Source organism: Quercus lobata, chromosome 7 (assembly GCF_001633185.2).
Source record: "Quercus lobata isolate SW786 chromosome 7, ValleyOak3.0 Primary Assembly, whole genome shotgun sequence".
In the NCBI taxonomy this organism is placed as follows: domain Eukaryota; kingdom Viridiplantae; phylum Streptophyta; class Magnoliopsida; order Fagales; family Fagaceae; genus Quercus; species Quercus lobata.
In genome coordinates, this window is record NC_044910.1 from 3,371,571 (window position 1) to 3,386,965 (window position 15,395).

At 35.8% G+C, this 15,395-nt stretch overlaps 1 protein-coding gene across 1 annotated transcript; it reads right to left on the reverse strand.

Annotated features, from left to right (window-relative positions):
• Positions 1–14,099: 14,099 nt before the first annotated feature.
• LOC115951400 (glutamate-rich protein 6B-like) lies at positions 14,100–14,654 on the reverse strand. The gene has a single exon (XM_031068620.1). The coding sequence runs from the start codon at positions 14,652–14,654 to the stop codon at positions 14,100–14,102; it is 555 nt and encodes a 184-aa protein (XP_030924480.1).
• Positions 14,655–15,395: the final 741 nt, after the last annotated feature.

The following is a 15,395-nucleotide window of genomic DNA, read 5'->3' on the forward strand; positions in this document are numbered from 1 at the left end:
TAGAAAATGCTATTTTACTGAAAATCAACCAGCAGTCTTCATCAGACAATACCTCCAAATTTATAGTGAGGGCACTCTCCATCATATTCGCAACTATTTGATTACGTGTGGTTGCTAGAATTCTACTACCATGGACACCATTTTTTAGAGCAGATTTGAATGGCTCCCATTTTTCGGAGTCTTCAATCCACACGTCATCCAAGACAAGAAAGAACTTCTCGTCCTTAATCAAATCATGAATTTTACACAAGAGAGTTTGCAATTCAATATTATCAAGAGGTCCATGTTCAGGGTCAACCTCCTTAATGATTGCTTTGGCAACCTTGCACTGATCGAAAGGATCAGAAACACAAACCCACATTCTTTTTTGAAAATGGTCTTGCACGTCAGGATGATTGTAGGCTAGTTGGGCAAGAGTTGTTTTTCCAATACCACCCAAACCCACTAAAGAGATGACACAATAAGAATTTCTTTCTTCTAGACTTCCCACACTTAATAGGTTTCTTAGTAGTACATCCCAATAGATATCACGGCCAATTATATTGGACACATCCACAAAGGACGTAGTTGTTGGTCGCTCAACTACGTCAGGTTGCCTATTAAAGTCAATCCCATAGGTTGCTTTGTCTTTGACAATCATATCTAACTTTTCATTCAGTTTTCTTATCATGTGACCAACATCATGACGCAGAGGAAGGTTAAAACAACATGATGGAGATGGGACGAAGGAGCATACCTTCTTCTTGACAACAACAGGAGCGTTAGTATCAGCTGGTTTTCCTTCTTCTTTCTCAATCTCTGCTCTGATCCTTGCAGTGTTCCATGTGTCCAAGATGTCATCCATCTCATAGTACTGATTTTGGAGCTTCTCTAACCAAAGCTTCTCAGTACGCTGCTTCACAGCATGTCTTTCCTCTGCATCGTCCAGCATTGCCTTGATCATTCCGAGCCTGTCTTGAAGCTTTTGGACTTCTTCATCAACGCCAACTAGCAAGTTGATCTCTTGCTTAGCAAGCTGAACAGCGATTGAACCCAATTGCTTGAAGAGATCAATGAGTAGTGTATCAGCCATAGCTAATGGAGAATGAAAGTAAAGTTGGATTGAACAACACAAGAAAGAAACATAAAGTGTTTAGCGAGTGCGCTTCTGAATGTTCCCGGTTTCTTTTGTAGTAGTTTTGGGCAGGAATGGAAAAGATATTATTCGACGCGCACATTGCTTTACAAATTTTCTAAGCAAAGTATACATTTTCTTTTTGATGAAGCAAAGTATACATTTTAAAATATCTTTATCAGCGTTTTTTTATTCTCTCCCTTGCCACATTCAGAATGACGTTCAAATTAAACCGTGTACTTTCGCAAGTTATAAATCAACTCTACACTTCTAAGGGATATTCCAAATTAAAATTTATAGTTTTACAAATTCTAATTAAACCCTAAAGTTTTAAATCAATTTCAATTTAAACCTAAGCCTTTTGGTCATTACAGTGACCGTTGCAAATTGCCACTGAAACAAAATATTTCAGTAAGTAATAAAAGAAAAAGGGAATTTATGTGTAAATAGAACGTAGAGAAATTAACTTGGAAACAACATTTTTTTTTCCTGTATCGGTAAGAAGAAAAAATTAATTTTCTTTCACAAAAATGTAAAAAAATACATTTTAAAATTTTAAATTTAATATGAAGGGCACCAGTCAAATTCAATGGTATTTTTTAAAACCAATTTAGTTTCAAATTATTTCATTTAGTGTTCACATGGATTAGGGTTGGAACTTGGAATTAAGGACAAAATTGGCTTCTGCTCTTTTCGGGTAAAATAAATAACATTCTACCCATTTTCCCAAACTAATTAGGAAAATGCCTCTCTTTTGAAAATCAACTTTCTCAAAATCGAGTTAAGTCCTATAGTGACATTTTTAAGGACCTATAGTGACGTTTTTAAGGACTTATAGTGTCGTTTTTTAACTCATACTCCATGAAATCGAGTTATAGGTAAAAAAATTGCATGTAACTCGACTTCATGGAGATCTCAAAACGCCACTATAGGTCATTAAAACGTCACTATAGGCTCCTTAAAACACTACTATAGGACTCTAGAATTTTTTTTTTGTCAACTCAATTTTGAGAAAGTCGATTTTTAAAAGAGAGGCATTTTCCTAATTAGTTTGGGAAAAGGGGTAGAATGCTATTTATTTTGCCTGAAAAGGGCAGAGGCCAATTTGTCCTTGGAATTAACATCTTGCCCTGCCTAACCTATCATGTCTTGCACAATTTTTTTCCACCCCAAAGAGATAATAGGACAGGGACAAGTTTTTCTCACCCTGATCCCAAATGCGTGTGTGTATATATATTTTTTAAATTATTTATACATATAATTTAATATTTTCTATACGTAACTAGTTGTAATTTATTTATTTTATACATATTGTATTTATTTATTTTTTATTTTTTTGTAGTGCAATGACATGATGGTCACATTTATCACACGTGACCCTATTCCGTGGACAACAATTTGTACCATTTATCTAGGAATCTATCTTGGCACATGATTGAATTCCATGAAATAGAATTACACATGAAATTCTTCTTAAAAAAAAAATCACAATGAAATGAAGTTGAATTGTCATGGAGAAGTAAAAATGAATTCTTGAATTGGAGCAAAGCAGAACTTTGGATGGCATAAAGATAATGGCATCGATGAAGGAGAAGAAAAAGAAGAGGAGCAAGTGAAGTCATAAGAAAAAGGAAGAAAAAGATTAGAAAGCAAGAGTAAGAAAGAAGAAAGTGGCCTTGGTATAGCCATAAGGAGCGTCCCCATATTTCTTTCATTAAGAGACATTGAGGAGTTTTTATTTTATTTTTTATTATTATTTTTAATCAATGCTAGAAAGAGATAAGGATGGAGATGGCATAAGTATATATTTGTTATTTACATATGTCATTATGCCGGGGGCCATGACCTTGATTGCCGGCCAAAAAAATGCTTTAATAATGTTTTGGCAAAAAAATGTTAAGAGGGTGTTTGGTTTGCTGTGATGTGTCATTAATGTGATGCACATTACAATAATGTGACATTAAGATTTTTGCTTTATTTTATATTTTCTAACATTTCCATAATTTAAAATTACAAAATATATCACATCATCTTAATCTCATCGTCTTCCTAAACAATGTAATGTTGTATTTTTGTATTGAGATTACATTAATGTAAGATTACAACAACATAATATTACAGCGCAATGTAACATTACAGCTAACCAAACACCCTCCAAAGGTATTACAAGTTGTACCACATCAAACATACAAATTAATGTCACAATAAATATGATTATGGTTTTCAATCAGCTCATAAATGAATATTTAAATTGTCTCTTTATCATTTGTAAGTTATATATAGTAAAACTTGTAACTACTAACTTATATCCAAAGCATGTATTACTTTTTCTTTTTCTTTTTTCATTTTTTAAATATTTGGTCTGATTAGAAGACTATGGTCTACGTTGGAAGCCACTTTAAAAGTACCCATAGCATGAATTACCTTTTCTTTTTCTTTTTTTCTTTTTATTTTTAAATATTTGGCATGATTAGAAGACTTTGGTCCTTGTTGGAAGCTACTTTAAAGTACCCAAAGCATGTATTACTTTTTCTTTTTCTTTTTTTAAATATTTGGCAGGATTAAAGGACTTTGGTCCTTGTTGGAAGCTACTTTAAAAATACCCCTAGCATGTATCACCTTTTCTTTTTCTTTTTTTCTTTTTTTAAATGTTTGGCATGACTAAAATACTTTGGTCCCCGTTGGAAGCTACTTTAAAGTACCCAAAGCATGTATTACTTTTTCTTTTTCTTTTTTTAAATATTTGGCAGGATTAAAGGACTTTGGTCCTTGTTGGAAGCTACTTTAAAAATACCCCTAGCATGTATCACCTTTTCTTTTTTTTTTTTTTTTTTTTTTAATGTTTGGCATGACTAAAATACTTTGGTCCCCGTTGGAAGCTACTTTAAAGTACCCATAGCAGGTATTACCTTTTTCTTTTCTTTTTTAAATATGGCATGATTAGAAGACTTTGGTCCTCATTAAATGCCACTTTAAAAGTGAGTCAATTGTGTTATCCATCTCAGTATTATTTATGTGATATTTAGTTCATTACGAATTTTTCTTCCTCAAATAGACAAAGATACTCTTTCATTATCAGTCTGACTCGAAACTTCGTTTGAAGAGAGGAAAATTATACCTTATAAGTAGGAATGGCCAATGACCAAGTTTGGCTCGGTTATACTCGAACCCAACCAAAATATTTTATCCATGGATACCCAAACCCAACTCGAACCTAGTTTATTTTAATAGCTTTTTTTATTAAAAAAAAAAAAAGGTTAATAGCATGATTTTCTAGTGTAAAGTTGTGATTTCCAACTAGCTTTTGTTGATTTTAATTCCATGCCAAATTTGATTGTAATTAATTCAATGATTTTCCAGTATTTATGTGGGCTTATTTGTAAGGGATGAGTGTGAGAGATTGGTAAAGAATCCAGCTTCAAAAGAAGAATCAATGCAGTTTGCGACTAGCTCGCGTGAAACTCACGAGTAAAGCAACCCGTAAAAAGGCCACATGTGAAGCACATGACTAGAAGTTGAAGGGTCACACTAGCCTGTCCAATTTGCGAGAAAGTCCATCTCGTGAGGTATGCACAAAACTCTATGTTTGGCAAAATGAAAAAGTGTTTTACCAAATTCTTTACCCACATGATATATACCGTCATTACCTATGAAATTGTAAGGAGTGCTTTTCAGAGAGAAAACCCTAACAAAACACTTAAGAGTTAGAGATTTTCATACCCACAATCATCTACACATTTTCTCTTGGTTTTCCTCTATTCCTACCTCACCATCTATACATCCTTGAGAGGTTCTTAGCCCAAACACTTACCTCACCCATTCTGAGTGTTGAGAGAAGTTTTGGTACCTTTGAGAAGTTTTGGAAGAAGCCATTGAATGGCGGATGCAATCAGATTGAATTGCGGGATCTGAAAAGCTAATGAAGACAAGACTCCGAGAAAACCATTGGTAACAGGAGCTTAGAGGGCTCAAGTACATTGGATAAATTAGGCTTGGAGAGTCTTTTTGATATTTGTGTACTCCAGCTTATTCACTAGTGGATCGATTTCGACTTGGAGGATCACGGAGAGGTTTTTCGCCTAGTTCTTAGGTTTCCTCTTTGATAACACGTCTCTATGTTATCTTGTGTTTGCATCTCTCTTCCCTACTCTTTAAGCTTTACCTTTATTGCTCGTTGTGGTTGCATATGGCTTAGAGTAGTGTTACTAGTTTATTGCGCTCATTTACTCTTGTTCCAGACTTAGATAAGTTAGAGTAAAAGAAATCTAGCCATAATTTTAAAATTGGGGGTCTGAACAAGTTTTAGTTTTTTCACACTAATTGAGCTTTCATCTAGGAATTTTATTTAGATTGGGCTTAAGGGAGTTTGAAATTAACTTGGGTTGAGTGTTGTGAGTGTAAGAGATAAGTTTGGAAATTTGGGCTTCTATGCAAAAGGCTGGACTTAGTTTTGGGTTCAGTATAAAGCTATCTTGGGTTGGACCTAACAAATTGGGTAGGGTCTAGATCCTCACTTAATTGGGTTGGGCGACCCACATATCTCACTTCAACTTCTAGACATTTCTATCCAGCCACCCTCTCTCTTTCAGATTACGTAAATATGAAGAGATCAGATTGAATGTGCATGTGATTTCGCGGTCGTGTGTGATGCGTCCATGCAAAAATATATGAAAAACAAGTAATAAGTTCATGTTACTATGTGTAAATATGAAAATGATTGTCTATGTCAATGTAAACCAACATGTACTAAGGAGCATCACAGGTGAGATGAGCAAGGGAAATAGATATTTCCTTTTTATTAGTGTTCTACTTGAATTTTCTTGGGTTTTTTTTTTAGAGAAAATAATTTTTGGGTTTGTTCTGCTCCTCCTTTTTGCTTGAATTTTCTTTTTTTTTTTTTTTTTTTTTTTTTTTTTTTTTTTTTTTTTTTTCGTGCTTCTCCTTAATGCTTTGAATTTTTTTTGCTTTATTGCTCTGTGGAGAGGCTAAAGAGAGAACTTGAAGGGAGAAGGCCAAAAATGGGTTGTTTTAGGGATTTGTTTTTAATAGTATGGATTGGGTTCGGGTAATATCCAAACCCGACCCATGAATTTCAAGTTTAGACAAAATTCAACCCAATTTACTCATGATGAACTAGGCAATTTGGTAATACCCAATATTTTCGGGTCTGGTTAGGTCGGGTAGGGTACCCTATACCTATTGGGTTTGGTCATTTCTACTTACAGGTCATTGATCTATGAGAGTCATTAAACACATAACCAATCTATTTTGGATCTGCTCATATTAATCAGGGTTGGCTCAAGGCCAAGGCCACTTAGGCCTAGACTTAAGGCCCCACTTGTACAAAAATATTTTTAAAGGGTCTTAAGGCCCAAAATTTGTTTAAGTAAAATGCTTCCAAAATTGTATTAAAATGTCTTAAAATTGTAAAATAATAATTTTTTAAAGGAAAAAAAATATAGGTGGGTTGTGCATTTTTCCTCCCCACCTCAAAGAAGGCCTCTGAAATATTGAGCCAAAAGAAATCCAACCCAATTGAAACTATAAAACAGAATAATCATTGACAAAATTTTTCTAACAACTTATGAAAGAGATGTAAATAAAATCTAAATGCAAAAAATTAATTAGCAATTTTACATCTTAAAAATAGAACTGTTTTAATAGTAAAAATGGGTATAAAATAGAAAGTCAAATGCTGTAAATAGTATTTAATTGATATTTAGTATTAAAATAATTCACTAAAATTTTTCGCCTTTAAGTCTGTGTAGGAAGCAAAATTTTAAGCCAATTATAAAATGCCATATCAAAATTTAGTGGCAAATTCTAAATTAATGTCATTAAATTAATTAAATTAGATGATGACATGTGTCATCCAAATTGATATCACATTTGCATTTTGAAATTTGCCACATGTCCTTTGGCCCACAAGATAAAGATAAATTTCCTATTCAAAATATATGGATAATTATCTTTGATAAAATAAATAAATAAAATAAAGAAAAATTTTCTATTCAAAATTTATAGATAATTATCTTTATAAAAATAAATCAAATAGAGGTAATTATTTATCTTTGTTGATTATTATCTTTATCAAAATAGATAAATAGAGATAATTATCTCTAAGAAGAATTTGGGCCAATCAAAAGTCTACTACATACTTTCAAGTATATCAATTCAAAGTGGAGCTTATCCTCTAAAATCACTATAAATAGAGGACATCCCCTCTCATTTGGAGGACCAAGTTTTCAAGAGGCCCAAGCTCTAGAGAAATTCTGTCTTAAGAGTCTTTGAAGAACTTGAAGAACATTCAAAGGGTTTTGAAGAACTTGAAGGACAACAAATCTCTAACAAGCTCAAGGCTAGAGATTTGTTGTGAAGACCGTTCAATCCATCTTCCAACCAAAGTCAAGAAGATCTCTTGTTCGAGTTCTTTGAAGTCCTATCGGAATTAAGCTAAAAAAACCTCCATAAACTTCAACAAACCCAAATCTTTGAAGCTCAACAGATCAAGCCTCTAAAGCCCCAAAGAATTTTAACCTACGAGCCTTCGCATTCGAAAACTTGAAGAACAATAAATCTCTAATAAGCTCAAAGCTAGAGATTTGTTGTGAAGACCATTCAATCCATCTTCCAACCAAAGTCAAGAAGGTCTCTTGTTCGAGTCAAGTTCAAAGAAGATAGAATCAGAGGGTATTCTTTTGTCAAAAGAATTGAAATAAAGATTGTACTCATTATTCATCAATACAAATTTATATTTGCAAACCATATTTCTTTTCAATTGTTTGATTTTCTTCAATTGGGAAATTTTGTGTTTACAAATTTTTGGCACACCTGGTGGGACCATCTCTACCTCTCATCTCTTCATCATCAACTTGTCACATCTTTTGAATTCATATGGCTTCAAAGAACACTCAAATCAACAATCCTCTTTTTGGAACAAGTGAAGTTGATCCACTCGATTCAAACTCTTCATCAAGTTCTAACACTTCCTATGTTGGACTTATGACAAGGGGAAGAACAAAAGCTCTTGCAGAGGTTTATGTTCAAACAACACCTATACCCCATCCCTCACCTGTTTTCAACACTTCTAAAGCTCAGAAGTCGCAAATAGCTTCGTCTTCGTAGGGGGCAAGCAAAGACATAGCTGGTCTTGTCAAAGAAATGGTATCTCAGCCAGCTTTGTCTCAAACTTTGGAACCAATCCAAGAAGTTCCAATAACTGAAGAAGAAAACAAGTCACCTGATGGCTCTGAGTTCTCCTTTTCAGAAAATATTCCTACTTCCAAGCTTAGGGACTCTCCTCACTCTGTTAGCTCATTCACCATGCCAGTCATGATGACTAACACAACATCTCTAGAGGAACAAGTCCTGACTATAGCTCAGACTTTAGAAGAATTAATGAAGTCTATGAAAGAAAGGGAAGCATTGAGAGATGCACAAATAACTCTCCTAATGGATAAGATGGGGAATACATCTGTACTAAATCGTGAAAATGAAAGCTCTAAGCCAAAACAAACCCATAATGACAAACCCAAGAGTCCAACAAAGGATCTCAAACTCTTTGCAGATGGGTCTATTTCTTCTAACCAGCTCAAGGAATTAATCAAGGAAGCAATCAAAGACCAAGTTGGGGGTGGAAGTCAATCATCCGTTGCCTATGCCAAGCCATACACTCAAAGGATAGATCTCTTAAGGATGCCACAAAACTATTAGCCACCAAAGTTTCAACAATTTAAGGGTAAAGGCAATCCAAGGCAGTATGTAGCTCATTTCATGGAAACTTGTAACAATGCTGGAACTTATGGGGATCTCATGGTCAAGCAATTTGTTCGATCTTTGAAGGGAAATGCATTTTATTGGTATACCGATCTAGCGCCTGGCTCTGTTGATAGTTGGAATCAAATGGAAAGAGAATTCCTAAACCGTTTCTATAGTACTTGACATACTATTAGCATGATAGAACTCACCAATTCAAAGCAATGGAAAGAAGAGCTTGTCATTGATTACATTCAATGATAGAGAAATCTTAGTCTCAACTGCAAGGATCAATTATCTGAGGCGTCTACAATTGAGATGTGTATTCAAGGAATGAATTGGGCTATAAGCTATATCCTTCAAGGAATAAAGACTAAAACATTTGAAGAATTAGCAACGCGTGCCCATGACATGGAGCTTAGTATTACTTCCAATGGTCACCAAGGCCCGCCTATTTAAGAACCTCGCAAGGGAGGAGAAAGACAAGATATTCACAAAGGGGGCAAATTCCCTTCTAAATCAGAAAACAAGCAGTCTTTGATTGTAACTACTGCTCCTCTTAAAGTTCCAATTAAGCCCAAGATGAAAGAACAGGTGTTTACTCTCACTCAAGATAAGAGAAAAAGAAGACCCACATTACAAGAGATGCAAGAAAAGCAATAACCATTCCCTGATTCCGATATCTCCAATATGTTGGATCATTTACTTGAGTTGAAGTTGATTGAGCTACCCGAGATGAAATGTCCTGAAGAGGCTGACCAAACAAATGATCCCAAGTATTGCAAGTATCATTGCCTCGTAGGCCACCCCATTGAGCAATGCTTTGTGTTGAAAGATAAAATCATGGAGCTAGCCCATCAAGGAAAGATCACGTTTGATGATGAAGTTGCGACTGCCAATTTGGCCATGGTGGCCTCAACCACTATTTCTACTGTTCTCACCATACAATTTGGTTCATTTAAGCCTATTAAGGTGAAAGTACCTTTCTCCCCAGTGCCAATTCCCGAGGATTATATCTTTTCATCTCTTACATGTTATCAAATAAGTGGTGAAGAAGACTCTTCAGATAGTGAGGAAGAAACAGAGCGAGCTATTGTGTATAAAGCATATTGGTCTTTAATCATTTTCACTGATGATGATCGTTTGTTGGGATCCAAGATTCATAATCGTCCCTTATTTGTGACTGGCTACGTTTGAGAACAACAAGTCAATCGCATCCTTATTGATGGTGGATTTGCAGTCAATATCCACCCACTCAAAATATTGAAAGAACTTGGAATCTCCTTGGATGAACTACTTCCCAGTAAATTAATGATTCAAGGCTTTAATCAAGGTGGACAAAAAGCTATTGGGAAAATTAGACTTCATATGCTTATTTGTGAAATGGAATCAAGTGCGCTCTTTCATGTCATTGATGCCAAGACCACTTACAAATTGCTTATTGGAAGACCATGGTTGCATAAGTATGGTGTTGTGCCATCTACGTATCACCAATGCTTTAAATATTTCCAAGATGGACAAGTCAAGAAGATAGTAGCTGATGACAAGCCCTTTACTGTAGATGAGTCACACTTTGTTGATGCAAAACTTTACTTGGAAGACAATATGATAGAAGAAACCCAAGTCGTGGCTTCACCATCTAGTAAAGAAGAAAAGCCCCACTTCAAAGCTCCAAGGATTGATTCTCCAATTAAGGAGAAGGAAACCAAGCAAACCAAGACTTCTATAGAAGAGAAGAAGCATCATACTTCAGAAGTAACTAAAGTAGCCCCTGTGCTACACTATGTTCCAGTTGCCAAAAGAAAAGAAGGCCAATCCCTATTTTCAAGAGATGAGGAGTCAATATCAAAGGATTTGCAAGGATTAAACTTGCCAGTTACTAAAATCACAAAACCAAGACCCTCAAGTCAACCATTGAAAGGGTTTACAAGACCATCCCAAGGACCAATTGTTGAGCATGAGACTTTGCCAACCAAAAGAACCAAAGAGGGTTTGGACCCCAACGTGTATAGACTTATGGCTAAAGCTAGTTATAACCATGAGAAGACAAGTGGTTTGGGTAAGCTCATCCCTGAAGCCTCTAGAAAAGAAGAACATAAGGTGTCGAAGGCTAAAGGTTTCGGTGTAACAAGTTCTATGGTTGGAATTGGTTACACCCCACCAACTCCTATTCATATTCCCATCTGAAAAGCTAGTGTTTTAGTAATTTTAGCAAATTATGAGGAAGAAGAACAATCTTTGAACCTATCAAAGAAATCATCTATTTTTTACCACATTGGGCGACCCACTTCCCATATCTCAATCTTTGATAGGTTGGGGACACAAGAAGATAACTCTATTGTTGGCACTCAAGGCTCTATTTTCATAAGACTTAGTCACTCAACTTCTTCTCAAGTTGGCACTCGAGGTTCAGTTCTCACAAGGCTCAATCATTTAATCCCTTCTTGAATTTCAAAAGATTTAAAGGCAAAGTGAGAGCATGAGAGGACAAATTTCCTCCCTAGAGGTGCTAATGACACACTTATTGTTGATCCAGATTCAAATGAGATTCGAAGCTCCTTTCCATCTCATATGAAACGTAGAACCATTTGGGAAGTGAATATTGGAAAAGCCTTGACTGTAAAAAGGCATACAATGGTGACCACAAACTAGGAAGTCGAAGATAATGTTAAGGATGCTCCACCCATATTCGAAGAAGGCATATGAGCTACAGTTGATGAATTGAAGGAAATCGACATTGATACAATTAAAGACGTTTTAAGAATTGGCCTTGTCAATGGCAAGTTCTTGAAGCATTACTATGATTGAAGTTCGAAATGCTCCTTGGTAAGAGCCTAAAACTGCCTACTTCAACACTTAAAGAGTACATGATGTTCTCCCATTACTTTTGAAAGTGTTCATAAATTTAAAAAAATAAAAAATAAAAAAAGAGCCCACAAGGTTGAAAACCTTTTAAAAGGCAACCTAGGCAAAAGTTAGGGTATTAAAAGCTCACTAGGTTGAAAACCTTTAAAAAGGCAGCCTAGGCCAAAGTTAAAGCAAAACAAAAAAATAAAAAAATAAAATAAAATAAAATAAAAGCAACCAAAAAAAAAAAAAAAAAACCCTCCGAACTATGTGATGACTTGATCCCTCTCAAAGGGTACATAGGCAGCTTGGTATTCTATGCTAAGTTTAATCACATGTCCAAAAAAAAAATTCTTAAGCCATGAAAAGTCACCAAGAGAGAAAACATTATTGTGAGAATGTCGCTTGGTGTCTCTAAAATGTGCTTTCTCTCTCATCTTTAAAGTCTAAGTAGTGCTACCTTTCATGTTTAAAGTCTTGGTGGTATCCCCTTACATCTTCAAAGACCTGGTGGTACCTTCTTGCATCTTCAAAGACTTGGTGGCCTTCTCCTTCGTTGCTTGGATGATGAGGAAGTTGCCAAGGCACTTGAAGAAGCTTATTCAGGGATTTGTGGTGCTCACCAATCTGGTCCCAAACTTCATTTTCAAATTAAGTGGATGGGTTATTATTGGCCCACTATGGTCAAGGATTGTATGGAGTATGCAAAAAGATGCTTAGCATGTCAATTCCATGCAAACTTCATTCATCAACCTCCAAAACCCCTACATCCTACTGTAACTTCATGGCCATTTAATGCTTGGGGATTAGATGTGGTTGGGCCAATGATGCCAAAATCCTTTGAAGGACATTCTTATATCCTGGCTGCGACAGATTATTTCTCCAAGTGGGCTGAAGTTGCTGTATTCTGTAAAGTGAAGAAAGAAACTGTCATAAACTTCATCATAAGAAACATCGTCTTTAGGTATGGTGTACCCCATTATATCATCACTAATAATGGGAAAGAATTCTACAAGAAGCCGATTGGAAAGCTTTACAATGACTTTGGTTTTAAGCAGCATAATTCCTCCATGTATAATGCTCCAGCCAATGGTCTCGTAGAAGACTTTAACAAAAATCTATGCAATTTGCTCAAGAAAGTTGTAGGGAAGTCGAAAATAGATTGGCTTGAAAGAGTTGAGGAAGCTTTATGGGCGTATCGTACAACATATTGAACACCTACCCAAGCCACGCCCTATTCTCTTGTTTATGGGGTAGAAGCTATTCTACAACTTGAACGCCAAATTCCTTCATTAAGGATTGCCATTCAAGAAGGTCTTTCTAATGAAGATAATGTTCGTTTACGACTTGAAGAATTAGAAGCTTTGGATGAAAAAAGGCTGGAGGCACAACAACGCCTTGAGTGTTATCAAGTTTGCATTTCTAGGACCTTCAACAAGAAGGTTCGTCCTCGATCTTTCCAAGTTGGAGATTTGGTTCTTCCTATACAAAGACCCATCATGGTCACCCATCGCACTAAGAACAAGTTTGTTTCGAAATGGGATGGACCATATGTTGTCCAAGAAGCCTATAACAATGGAGCATACAAGTTGGTTGCTGAAAATGGTTAGGATTGGCCCTGTCAACAGCAAATTCTTGAAACATTATTATGCCTAAAGATTGAAGCACTCCTTGGTAACAACCTAAATTGCCTACCTCAACACTTAAAGGCTACATGATGTTCTCCCATTACTCTTGGAAGTGTTCAAAAAAAAATCACTTGAACTACATAATGACTTGATCCCCCTCAAAGGGTAAGTAGGCAGCTTGGCTTTCTATGCTAAGTTCAGTCACATGTCAAAAAAAAAAAAAATTCTTGAACCACAAGATGACTCAATCTCTCTCAAGTGCTACATAGGCAACTTGGAATGTCACACTAAGTGCAATCATAGTTTTGGGCAAACGTCACTATGAGAAAGTTGTTACAAGAAGACAATGGTACCATCTGAAGGCAAACATCACCGTAAAACATTGCTACTAAAAGGAATGCAAAGTCACCATGAAAGCAAACATCATTGTGAGAATGTTGCTTGGCATCTCTAAAATGTGATTTCTCTCTCCTCTTTAAAGTCTAAGTAGTTCTACCTTTCACGTTTAAAGTCTTGGTGGTACGTATCTCCTTGCATCTTCAAAAACTTGGTGGTATCTCTTTACATCTCTAAAGTCTCTGCTGAGTTGGATCACCTCAAATCCTCGAAGTGTTGGTGTCATCTTCTCGCATATTTAAACTCTGAGTGGTGTCACCTCGCATTTCTAAAGTCTGGTACTCGTCATTTTATACCTTTAAAAAGTATTATAGCAAGAAGCCAAAGCACATCCATTGCAAAGAGGCCAAAGTACATCCTTAGATTGTTGCATCAATAGTTGCTCCATTAAAGCAGTCTTCATCTTCAAGATTGTCTCCATCCTTAAGATAGTCTTCGTCTTCAAGGAAGTCTTCGTATCCAAGATAGACTTCGTCTTCAAGATTGTCTCCATCCTTAAGATAGTCTTCGTCTTCAAGGAAGTCCTCATATCCAAGATAGACTTCATCTTCAAGATTGTCTTCGTCTTCAAGATTGTCTTCATCCTTAGGATCATCTTCAAGGAAGTCTTCATATCCAAGATAGACTTCGTCTTCAAGATTGTCTTCATCCCTAAGATAGTTTTCGTCTTCAAGGAAGTCTTCATAGCCAAGATAGACTTCATCTTCAACATTGTCTTCATCCTTATAGTCTTCGTCTTCAAGGAAGTCTTCATAGCCAAGATAGACTTCATCTTCAAGATTGTCTTCTTCTTCAAGGTAGTCTTCATCCTTAAAGCAGTCTTCGTCTTCAAGGATGTTTACATCTTCAAGATTGTCTTCGTCTTCAAGATTGTCTTCGTCTTCAAGATTGTTTTCATCTTCAAGATCTTGCATGGGACTTCATAGCCGCTTGGCTTGGGAAACAAAATAAACTCTTGCAAATTCTTCGTAGTGCCACTAAGTCATCATATGACCAGTTCTATACAGAGGCGAAACAATACAAAACAAAAAAATAGACATGCAAAAAAATACACGAGTGAGGAAGCAAACAAGAATTTACCCCCACGGAGTGGCACAACAGCCTCCTTGTGAAGCTCGACAGATTTATGTAATTGATATCTCAAGAAGCTTGATGGAATTGTGAAGTTGAAATTTTTTGAAGCCTACCTTGTGAAACTTATTGCAAAAGTCTTCAGGGACAGTGAGCTTTGAAAGACCAAATGCTGCGTATGATAGTCACAAGAATAACTATCAAGAAAATCAAGTCATGCTACACATAAAAGTGAATAAAATAAGAGTTTCAAATTGATGTTCAAAAAGAGAACAGCTTCATAAAACAAGTTTCATTAATTCTACTTGTTGGATATTGTGATAAAAAATGAGATAACACATGATTCACTTAGAAATATTCATGTGAGTGGATCCGTGGTCTCAAATAGAAGAATGCATGCATCAATGATGGACATAGAAATATCGCAAGAAAAAAAAGTGATTTTTCAAAAGCAAATCTCAAATAACAAGAAAAAAAGAAGGCCTCAATCCTCAAGCAATGAAGTTAATACCGTACCGTACCGGCCGGTTTTTTTCGTACTGGTGAACTGACCGATATCAAAACCCCCCTTGATTCGTACCGCT

Excerpts from the sequence above, each read along its gene's own strand:
- LOC115951400 (XM_031068620.1), bottom strand. The coding sequence starts at position 14,654 with ATGCAAGATCTTGAAGATGAAAACAATCTTGAAGACGAAGACAATCTT.